Raw genomic sequence first — 12,748 nt, 5'->3', positions numbered from 1 at the left:
GCATAAAGAGAATAAAATCCTCCATCGAAGTGGGGATTGTCATTGCCAAAACAAGGTTTTTAACAGAAGTGGATCATTTTTACACTGAATAAAATCCGCGTTAGGTAAAATTTCCACTAATTGATAACGTGCACTTGGACCGCTTTCCGCCCGAACCGAAATGTTTGGCGACAGTAATACGAGTTGTGAGAACTCCTACTGGTGTGTGTTTGGAGGGAGAAAGCCAATTTCTGCATGTGGATGGGAAACAGCGGAAAACGAACGTACGACACCCCTGGGCACAAATTTATCCAACTTCAGTGTCCTCTTTCAATTGCGAAATCCCATTCAAGGTCTAACTCGATGAACAAAAAAAGAGGAAAACATACAACAGTATGATGACACTGCACGTGGCTGTTGAATAAAGCCTGTATCAAGAGCATTCCGAAACGTTGCATCCTTTTATTTCAAAACATTCCCGTACGTAGCACGTTACGGAAATAGCTTAAATCCCGGAGCAGCGGCAAAAGAAGACCCCTTTCATCAAAAAAACATGAAAATGAAAATTTAAAAATATCTAATTAGTGGGATAGTATGCTCATCTTTTTTGGACTCATTCGCACGAGGCTCTTTTCAAAAGATGTAATTTCGAAATTATATATATTTCAAAGCATCTCTTTGATATTATATCCAACGGAAACTTAGCAACATGAAAAGAAGATTCAACAAAATTTTTAGCCAGGCTGGTAAGCTCTGGGCTAGTAAATTAACTATGTAATTACCAACTTCCGAGTAAATTAAATTTAATTAAATGTTTGCAAAGAGGTACGTCTACTTTTAGGACCAAAACACACTCAACCATGAAGGAAAGTGAAGATGTATGAAATTTGTGTTCATGAGACGACAACTTATGAACGCCAGATATTTTCAATTTATCGTATAAAAGACATATTTATGTAATATGCATTTAAAAATACAAACAGCCGATAAAGCTTAATTTTTCCTGCATATTCAAAAATCAGAAATAAAATTCAATATTATTTTTAATGCTTACATTACTAATATTTGAAATTCAATGAGTCACAAAAGGATGTATTCAGATGACTCAGATGCCCAAGTACAGTGTATCCAAAACAAATACTAGTTCTTCCAAGAATAAGGTGTACATTTACATCCGATTAGGAACAAAGTGTAGAGAAAAGAAATATTTCGGAATAATTCCTTGCGGAAACGGATATTTACTTTCCCAGAATACCAACCATTCAATGCCAGAACATTAAGTGGATTGAGAAATTTATTTTTCTTCGGACTTTATATCAAGCTTAACCAAAAAGTATGTTTCCTAATGCAAAAAATAAAGTAACAGCTTTAACATGAAACACCTAAAACCATTTGGGTTCCATTCAGAGATACGTAACAAAAATATTGGCACTAATACCTTGAATTAGATCATAATACCCTTAGGATTTATTGTAGAGAAAATAAGGGTTATTTTACAAGCACAGAAGTAAATAGGAAAATAAGATCTAGAGGCAAGGAAATTAAGGTATCCTGGTACAAGGGGGAGGATCTATCACACAGAGAACAGTTAACAATTAGCAAAAAATTTCAACTATGTATTTATAAATACTGGTACTAAATACTTTATAAATGCCTGGGTTCAGTACCATCATAGATAGTTTCCTTTAGGGAACGTCTATGTGTACCTGAAAACCCTTCTTCCATTTGAGTACCATGAAAGAGCGACCTTATCAGTACTGGGATGCACGATAAGGAACTCTCACTATCCACGCACGATTTAAGAAAGGCCCACAGTGATGCAAGGTATCAAGAAGGACACAAAGAAGAAAGCAATTGTATTTAAATTGGATCAAACATCAAAGAGATAATATTCCTTGCACTTGAAAACACATGCTAGCTGATCTTCGCATTGCTAAAAAGATATCCACTAGTTGCTTGCTAATAAGCTCCTAAATTCTCCCCCAGCCAGATGTTCTTGGGTATGTTTACGGTGATAACTCTCTCTTTCAGCCAAGCCTGAGATTTTTCGTCCAAAATAATCATAAAAGAGTAAACACCATGTTTCAGTTTCAAACTAATATATACTTACATTGTCCTCTGGTAAGTGTGAACCGACGCAAAATGACGCTGGAATATTAAGAACATAATTTTTCCAAAGTTGTCCATCCTGGTACACGTGCTTAATACCGACGAATGCAATAACTCATAATGAGTGGATTATAAACAAATAGAAAGTTCCTGACACCAATGCAGGCATTAGTGTTAGTTAGGACCTAACAAATTCATTTGCCGACTTGAGGCTATAAAAATTAACTTCTTCAAATGATTAACCTCAGCGTTGGGAATAGTGGCTTACAGCCAAGACACATGCATTCATACTTTTAGTACGTATGATACCATGTATAGGGGACCGCATGGGTGTTTTGATAGCGCGTACGGAAAAGTTGAAATTTTGGGGTGAAGGACTGGTGAAAATATAATTTAGAAAGGAACCGAAATTAAAGTTATTAAAAGATAATATGATACATTAATTAACAAACACCTGTTAAAATATCTTTTAAAAATGAATAGATCAAATGATTGATTATTGGTGTTAAAATTGGTAGCATGGGGAAATTAAGAGGTTGATTGACAGGACATTCCCAAATCAAGGAAACTTCTGTAAAGTATAAGTTTTATAGATTAACAATCAATTGTCGGTACTGGTCGCGGAGGGGTAAAATATTCGCCTGCTAGCCCTGGGGTCGCGGTTTCGAGTCCCGCCTAAGAGGAATTGTCAGCACTCAGGACATGGGCGAGTGTAAAATTCTGCTGGTCCGATTAATTGGATAACCTAAACATAATTTTCGCCATCCAGGATTCCAGGGGCAAAAATGTGCCGCGGACAAAACTGTCAAATTACTAAATTATAATTTTGGTATTCGCTTATGATAGGCGGGAAAAAGAGTATGAAATGAGTAATAGTATCCTCTATAATGAAATATTAAAAAAAAACTTTGTCATTCCAATTTTTTTACATTAAATCATATTAAGTCGATTCCATGAAGTCAAGCCCGAGACAACGAATTTTTACCATTCCACACACATAAAAATATTCCCAAATGAATGCGCCTGAAAACTAATTAGTGCATTTACGTGCAAACATAAATATCGTTTGCACTAGATATTTTGGTGGAGAAATCATAACATCCCTACTTACGGACTGCGACGGTTCTGGGGTTGAAAGCCAGCGCTTTAGCCTCCAGCGAGTCCATCCGGCTCCTGAGGGCCTTGGTCCGGTCCCGCACGGCATCCAGCTCCGTCTTGAGATCCTTGAACAGGGCATCGGCGTGGGAGGCGAGGGACGAGAGCTGCCTGAGGGCCCCGCTAAGGGCGACATTGACCACCACCTCAAGCTCATCCTCCACATCGGCCGCACCTCCATCGTTCTTCGGCCACACACGGCGGCGACACAAGAACTTGGGCTCCACAACCTTCTGGATGAACGGCATGGCTGAGGAGGATGAGTTCTTTCACTCTCTCTCTCTCTCTCCTCAGTCGTCACTTCTTTCGGAGTCCCTCACCACTCAAGTTACACTCAAATCACCAGTGTCACATTGGGAGGGACGAAAGGGAAATTAAAGCGGAAATATTTGGAGGTTTAAAAAAAAAAGTCACTGATACACAACACACAATCACAACATGAAATGCATTGGGGGTTGGGGGGTTGCTTCTCAAGCACGATATCTTCGAGAACTTGACCGATAGCGGTCTAATCCGAACTTCCTTTCCTTCCAGCGAACCATGCTGCAAAGTTGTCACTCCGTAATCAGGAGCCAATGCACACCAGAAGCTCCATTCAACTCGGAAACAGAGATGATTTCAGTCATTAAAAGTGGAGAAAATCGTCACGGTTAACTCATTTCCTCCAGGCGGAATCCGTATAAGAAATACCGGAACATGCCGCTCAGGGTACCGCCAATAAAAGTGAGGATCGTTCGACCGGTCTACCCCTCCAGGTAACGCACGGAAGACCGGACGAAACACGAGAAGTCAAAAACGTTTTCGGTGTTTCTCCACTAGAACAGGGCAAACAGCAGATCAGCGTGGGTGATTATCGGGAAAAGGAGCGAACGGAAGGAAAAATCGGATCAACCCGCACACACGAATACCACTGGACGTAAACAATGCATTAGATAACTCATGAAAGGAAACTTTCATATCAACAATAACATCCGAATCCAGAAACGCCGTGTTGTATGAGGAAAAGTGACGTTCACGGAGGAGGTAGGCACTGAACCAGAGGAGAATCACCAGAAGAACGCCCACTTAAACGAGAAATGCACAGGTAGAACTCGTGTAGGCCGATAGGATTTCCTTCCACACATGCGCACGAGGCGAAGTTTTTCATTCGTATTACTATACTAGCACGCGAGCACAAATAGATGAGGCACAGTTCCCGCCAAAAAGATCGGCGGCACACCGAAAATTTTTCACACACAAAAAAAAAACCACGGTGCCGCCGCGATCCGAAAGGTGGGCGCCGTGTTATTCCGGCCGGGACGTGCGTTCGGCGAACCCGACCTTCCCACGAAACCTCTCGAGGTGTAATTCCATTCAGTTCGCCCGCCTCGGTCTTCGGCCGGCTTGGGACGTGCTCTAAGGCGACCGTAGCGACGCCCCATTAGACAGCGGCCGCGGGAACAACTCCATTCACTCCATTCGCCGTCCTCCGGCGAGGTAACTGCCATCTCGTATTCAAAATCTTCACTAATGACGCCGCGACTTCCACTTCCCCTTAGTTTGTGCCCTCTGTCGACACATTTACCAACTGTTTGTTCGTCGAGATAGGATGACTCACTTGTCGTAGGGTCGTAGGTGGCGGGTCCGATGAGACCTTAGGCGGGAAATGGGTCGACGCGAATTTCACCTTGAAAGCGTCCATTCACCGTTCGAGATCAGTGAAAGGGAATTCCCGAAGTGTATCCTATTTCCTTGAAAATCCTACCCACAGTAAATCAGTCATTGATTCCACATTACTTCCATGTTGTTAATAGCATTCGTATACAGCTGGTCCATCCGAATGAATGGTCACGGTGCTTGAGGAAAACTTCTCAGAATGATTTTTGAAAAGCTGTAACAATCAACACTAACTCCTCGTGGTGTTTTTCAGGCGCAGTTTTAATTTCGATGCGGTCTTAATGCTCGTATGTTGTATCCACTTGCTGACCTAAATAATGTAGAAAAAAAATATATTAAATTACGAAATTTTCTTCACAAGAATACCTTGTACAATTTTAACGCTATTTCTGTTGCGATAGCAAATACGTAAATATTTTGTAGTCAATTATTAATGTTCATATTCGCCATAAGACGATTATGCTAGAGTTACCATAATTGGAAAAGAGTACAAAATTTAGAGTTTTTTTAAATAGTTCTATTCAAAAAATTGATATAAATACAGCCTAATTTTTACTCACATGTAAAGTATAATTGCCTTGAGGCATAAATGAAAATTGTGTATTACTCGTAAAGCACGCATTGCTATTGAAGATACGCTATATTGTTTCCATCATCGTGAATGGAAATAATTGTATACGCTTCAAAGATAAAAATAATAAGCCAGGGACAAATACATATATAATACGATTCAATTATTTTCAAAATAATTTCCTTTTTTATATATTTATGAGGATGGTGAGAGAAACAAGAGTCACGCAATTAACCAGGAATGGAAGTAAAATATATAGTCTTAGTAAAAGAACACATCTTGTATTTTTGCTACGTTTTACTTGCTTAAAAACCTGTGTTAATATGCTGAAATATTGAGGGTATATACGAAAGGAAAGGGCTCGTAGGGTACAGAATCGTAGAAGGACAGGTGTAAGGGAAGAATGGCCAGGGACGGTCCCGAATGAGTGACAAAGGACAGACTATAAAGGCTGTAAAAGAGAAGAAATGCGGTTTCGCTAAGATGAGACTAGCGGAGAAGACTGAGGAAAGGAGAGCTGCGTTAAACCAATCTTAGGAGTGCTGATCAATGATAATGATGGAGTAAATCTTTGTTAACATATGCCTGCTTCTCAAATATTAAAAAAATTACACTTGATAAATTAATGAGGAAAATTTAATTATTTCTGAAACAGGCAAATGTTAAATACGGTCCCTTCCATACACTCTATAATATGATAACTTCAGTAATAAGCGAATAGTAGGTCGAGAATGAAGACCTTTCTTGGAGGAGCGATGCATGTAAGTATCATGAGCGATGCGACATCATAGGCCATGAATATGAATGACTTCTTCTCGAGTTTCCAACCGGCTTAGGGTCTGCGTGTTGTGGGCCGACGTTTCGTTGGGACACTTTCCCAGCATCTTCAGGGAAAATGATCCCCATACCGGTTGGAAACCTGAGAAGACCCGAATCCGCTGGGAAAACCGAGAAAAATTCATCCAAGTCATTCACCAGGGAAAAAACGCTTAGATTTTCTGTGTGGCACTTACAGCTAACTTGGCAGACTTTTGTACTCACTCATTCTCCCCCGATAACGAGGTCTGAACAAATGAATGATGAAATAGCAGATTTTTGGAAATACGAACTGGAGAGCGAGCCATTATGAAACTTTTGCGAGGAATAGCCCTGTAGTCACGGTGACCAACCGACCTCGATAGTCAAACATTTGGAAGTGAAAGCGTCCTTTACCAAGTGAACTCAATGAATCATAGCATTAGTTCCTGGAGCGATGGTTTTGGATATGGCAGTGATAGCCACGCTTTTATTTTGGGCGGTTTTCCCGATGGTAAAATCAGTTAAATTAACATTAAAATTACTTCAAAATGTAGGGTAAATAGAATTTATAGAAATAACTCTTGCGTGGATTTCCAGTAAAAAATATGTGGGAGCTTTAGAAACCAAAAATGAGTAAAAAAAAATACAGAGGAACTGATGGTTAAATTATTAAGTAATACCATACTTATAGCCGAATTACAAGCCAACCTGCTAAGATCCTGTTTTGATAGGAATAATCCATCACTTTTAAATTACTCTCTAAAAAAGGAACGTAAAACAGATGATTAGTCACCAAAAGAATCAGATAAGCCTCGATAGAAGGAAATTCACCTCATCATCCACAGTAAGCTTCTATTCATGAATTAAGAATACTTGAAATAATATAAAAATTATCCATGTTTCCAAAATGCACGACAAATATCTCAAGCACGTCACCATGGTAGCCAGGTATATCCGGCCTGGGCAGCCATAATCGCGTAATTGCATTATACCCATTATAATAATAATCGTACTGATTAACTTCTACAACTATGTTGCCACATTTTACAGTGAAATACAACATAACAGAATATCAAGTACCAAAAAATGCCTTGCAAACTAATCATAACAATCCTAGAGCGTGTTTCATTGCTCTCCAAACCATGGGTGCCCAATCGTTCACCCCACTCAATCCGGACGGTTTATCACCCCGGCTAATAAGAGATTATTTAATCTTTTCCCAAATCTATAAGTTGCATAATGCATGTTCGTATGCTTTAGAGAGCAGAATCTATTATCAATAGGTCACACACCTTTTCATTTTAACGTTCTCTAATTGTAAGTTACTAATAATGGTAGGAACATCGCTTTAATTTTTTGGTAATATGTTTGGTTGTTGATAATGCATTTGCCAAACAACTTATTTTATTGCTTTTAATTTGGTATCATTAAGGTAGTCACTAGCCAATAGCGCCGAGCCAGTGAACTCTCCGCCATTACCGTCCTCCCCGTGAACACTCCAGACAAGAGATGAATATCGAATCCATATGTATATCAAATCCATGTGAATCCCGAATCCGTATGAATCTTGAACCCAGATAAATCTTTCAACGTACTGCAATTAAAATATTATGACAGGTAGCTATTCACAGTGATTATTATTTTTCATTTTAAATTAATGATAATAAATTGTTTTCAGATTTTAAAACCTCCTCAATTTTTTCTGAATATAATGCTATACAAAATGAGTTGTTCACAATTAATTAATGGTGAAATGTAATTAATCTTAACATAAATAACTTAAACGAAGTTTATTCCGACAGATTAAAAATTTCTTAATTTTTCCATTGCATTCAACTATTTCATTAAGATTTTAACAGTTATATAAACATTTAATTGTGGGAATGAAGAATTCATTTTAATCCACCTTAAAAATTCCTGTATCTCAAGAATTTTCATTTCATTAATATTGTCAATATATATTTATAGTACTGATAACTCCGCAAAAAAGATTTTATCAGAGAAGACCTTTCAAAGGAAGCAGTGTATATTTCCTTCAATCATACTAAAAATGCATACCGCACATACCTACGAGTCCAATTAATAGTAATTAAGGCGAAAAAATCATTTCTATTACCAATCTGTATTACCGTCAGTCAGAATCTAATGATAATTCACCACCTTTCGTGCGTCGCATCAACGCAGTCAGGCCGATTTCAAGTCGTTACTATTGAACGATTTGCATTTGGCGGACTTGAATCTTCCACATGAGTCGTTCATTTTGAATGATTTGGATTCAGCGAATTTGAATCTTCCATAAAATTGTTCATTTGAACGATTCTAGTGGAAAACGTAGATTCAATTCATTCGTTTCATGCCATCGGATCGTTCATTTTGAACGATTCATTCATGAACGATACAGCTATACTCCAGACGTATTCGAATCTTTTGAAAATTAAGTCGCATACATAAGTTGGCTTTTCTACTTCAGAAATTGAATCAAGCATTGAATATGTCATTTGGCCATCTTCATTAAAATCTATAAATAGCCGTAAATACGAAATGGGCAATTCCATGCGTGACGGAATTACCTTTAGAGAGAATTGTGCTATAGGATATTTCGATAAAATTGTAAAATAATTAAATATTGAAACACTTCTCACTGTGCATAGTCAAAAGCCTTTTATGAAGAGGATGATCATATAGAAAAACGAAATTAATCATCAATTATCTTCTAAATTTGTCTAAAGTATGCCTGTGACGGAATTACTCCCACGTCAACCTGCTAGGTGTAATGACTTCAAACATCCTCAAACTCTGTGAATCTAAGATGAATTTTAAAACTTTCAATATGGCTATGAATAATGTTTGAGTCATTGCTTATGATAGCACAGTTTTTCAAAACTAGAAATTATTAATATGTATTTAACAGTCAAAAACAAACACGTGACGGAATTACCGTGACGGAATTACCTTGACGGAATTACTGTGACGGAATTACCATGACGGAATAACCAATTGTTAAGACTTGTTTCAAACTCAAAATATAAGACCATTTAACTTCTATCAACTCTGAATTAACAGTCAAAAATTATGAAAAGCTAAAACAAAAAATGTAGCTTCTGCATAACCAAATAATCACATAAATCAATAGTTAAAGGTGAAAAATATTTTTATTCTTTTACACTAATTTTTATTTTACTGTCCATTCACTGCATTATGAAAAACGTAACTAGTGCGCTTTCCAACCATGTGAAGTTTAGGCTGATGAACAAGGTAAAGGACGTCCATTTCGTCAATCCAGCATCTGTCTCCTCTCTCCGGAAATATGTACACTATCCCCTTGCCGTCATTTCGGCATATGTTCAGTATCTCATTGCAATCGGTATCTTTATTTGATACTGAAGCTATTTGTGCTACATACATAAGTTTTTTCTTCTTGCCACTGTAGCTTGCCAATATAAAAGTTCCAACTGCCAAGGTCTTCATGGAAGCGATATTACACCTATTATATTTTTTATGGATTTATGAAGGCTCAAATGAAATGTCGTGTAGTTTATTGCTTCGGTATAATGTTTGAGTAAGACAGTATGCCTGTCTACTACTACAACATTATGGGTATATCTGGTACCCAATATGCTAGATGACATACTTTCCCATCGTTCCTGATTTTATTTTCTATTGGCCCGTAGTTCATTACTTGAAATATGCTTGATTTCAATTTTCTCATTTTTTGCACAACAGTATTCAAACAAAGTCTTGGTTGATGAAATCTTGGATACTCCCGATAATATGGCAAGTCTTGCTTGTCTTTTAATTTCACCTCCAATTCCATCCACTGCACTTTACCATGACGACTAGCAAAGAAATTCCACTCAAGTTCTTGTAGAGAAAACAATTCAAGTAAAAAAGGAATGTTTTCGAACAAGTACCTCTGCTTGAACTGGCTTGCTGCCCCATCAGAAAAGAATCTTACTTTATTGATGTTTGGATGCATGGTTCGTAGTTCTACAAGTAATGATCTGTAAAACCCATCTACTGCATATTTGTCATGAGTCAATTCATTTGAAACAATTACAAACGACTGACAAGCATCCTGGGTCCACATACAAGCCGTGAAGAGAGTAACTTGCTGGTGGTTCCAATGAGCCGCTTGAATTCCATTTTGGTCGATTATGGTAAAGTTTTCTGCGAAATCAACTTGAATGACTGCAGTCTCCTTGTCGCAATTTAACTTCGAATCCTTGAAGGCTGAACTTTGCTTTATTTTGATGAATGCATTCCTTTTGAAAAAATCAGTTGACTTTAGAGAACATTCAAACAATATTCAATTGTACCCTCATGGATATTTTTTTCATATCTGATTCCTCTTTTCTCCAATTGTTCTCACCTGACTTCAGTCTGGGGATTTTCAAACAAATCACAGAAGTTTCTTAACTTGACTGCACATCCTTCACATCCACCTATCATGCAGGATTCTACTTCTTGGTCACATGAAATAGCGTCCAAAAAAGGTCTGAATTCAGTGGGTATAATGAGTTTTACAGACTTCTGAAAACTGACTGTTACAGGGCCTTCAGCAAAAATCTTAGATTTTCATGATACTAGCAAGTGCAAGTCGTGTGAGGTACATCCGTCAAACATTTTATGTAGGTAGGACGCAAGCTACAGAACTTCGAAAATCCACATTTGAGATCCGGATGTTGTTGTCTTGAATAATAGTATGCTTCATTCAATGTCATAAGCATATACCGTTTTTGATGCTTTATTTTGCTGCCATCTGGCTGCCTTGAAATTACAAAATATTTTTGGCCTGGACACATCCAACTGATTTAGGGCCGATTTCACCAACGCCGATCAACGCTTGATCTTGGATCAACCGTACAAATAATCTCAAATCACACTGATCGAGTTTCACAAACGACAATCAGCGCTAATCGGGGATCAAAATCCTTGATCAAGTTGATCATGGATTTTCTTTGATCAAGCCATGATCAACCAAGATGGCCGACGCACTGTCATCATCTGACGAGGAGTTGGATATAATTATAGATTATTTCAACTTACGTGCACACCACGGGTCATTGGAAGTAAATGCGTATGATATATACGAAGAATAAGGAGTTTAAAAATGAAATTTAGATTATCCAAACCTGCCGTTGATTTCGTCCTAGAGCGTATTCATAACAGGACAAAGGAAACAGAAGGAATCATCCATATCACCCGTGAAACAGCTTTTAATAGCTCCGAGATTCTACGTAATGGAAAGCCTGCAGTTAAATTGAGTGGCTTGAACACACGGTATTTAAATTTAGCGGGTTTTCAACATGAGAGTAACGAATATCGAAACGCTGAGATCGGCTGAGATTGACGTTGTTTATGAAGACACCGGTATGTTGTTGTAAGATATTCCTACTGTTGTTCTTGTGTAGAATTATATTGTGTGTATGATAATAGTCGCGTCAAGTTTCCATGTAAGTACATAAGTTAACTTCGATTTCAAGATAAGCATTTTGGTACCTCAGCTTACATAAGGAGTTCACTTTTACATTTTAGTTTCATGTATGTAAATCAAGTATAATGGCCATACAAATCAAAACCATTGAAAAAGTAATTTCAAAATTATGTGTCCCTTAACCTTCGCTTGCTCGATGTTGGCCTTTCGGTGATGTTGGAGATGACACATGTTAATTAGAAATTTAATTAGTGAACTTAATATAACCTTTACTGATTATTTTAACTGTGGCAAATATGAAAATAGTTCACGATTTTTAAGGTAACCGAAGATAATGGTATTGCAGTATGTTTATACTATATTTTGGTACTACAAATTCTGGGTAGATTTTATTAATTAATGGTCAAGAGATAAGAAGTAATGAACGATGTAGTCTTACTCATTATACACGGTCAGGTGTCAGTCATATTCATCTAGGTGATGTACTTAGATAACACTGCTGCACAGGATTTGGAGCAAACTGGTAATAGTGTTTTTTTAATTGTATCCTAAAGATGATTAATGTATAGCAGTGCACTTTAAAATATCTTACTTCATGAAGGTGATGTAGGTGAGGGGGTCACATAACCCACAATGTTATGTAAAAGTTAGATAAATGGCTAATCATAAACCAGTGAAGGAATCCTATTAATTTTCTTAACTACCTATTGAATACTCAGCATAGTAATAAATACATTAAGGTGTAAAATCATGGCATCGACAATTTAATCGCATACATTACATTTGCAGCTGTGGTATTAATAAGATATTGGAATGCAAATTAGAGATTTTAAACCATAATCTTAAATGAAGTATATTATGTATCAATGACATTAAATTGTTTTTGAGTAATGTCTACTGCTGTTGGATGTATATCACAATTTATTTTACATGAGTTCTTGGGCATGATGCTTTTGTCGCTCCTAGTATAAGGAAGTGATAAATAGGTATCAGTATGTGATGTGAGGTAAGATCGTGGGCGCAAATTCATGAATTGTGTTAATATA

General features: G+C 37.4%; 1 protein-coding gene across 1 annotated transcript in view; it reads right to left on the bottom strand.

The window, feature by feature from the left end:
- LOC124160720 (mucin-5AC) overlaps positions 1 to 4,621 on the bottom strand; it is a 594,376-nt gene extending 589,755 nt beyond the window's left edge. Inside the window, exon 1 of the mRNA XM_046536706.1 lies at positions 3,200 to 4,621. Coding sequence (XP_046392662.1) covers positions 3,200 to 3,491 — 292 coding nt within the window. The 5' untranslated portion in view covers positions 3,492 to 4,621. The remainder of the gene's footprint in view (positions 1 to 3,199) is intronic.
- Between the last annotated feature and the right edge of the window lie 8,127 nt (positions 4,622 to 12,748).

The sequence above is a fragment of the Ischnura elegans genome, chromosome 6 (assembly GCF_921293095.1).
Source record: "Ischnura elegans chromosome 6, ioIscEleg1.1, whole genome shotgun sequence".
NCBI classification, from domain to species: Eukaryota; Metazoa; Arthropoda; class Insecta; order Odonata; family Coenagrionidae; genus Ischnura; species Ischnura elegans.
This window is presented reverse-complemented; position numbering and strand designations above follow the sequence as displayed.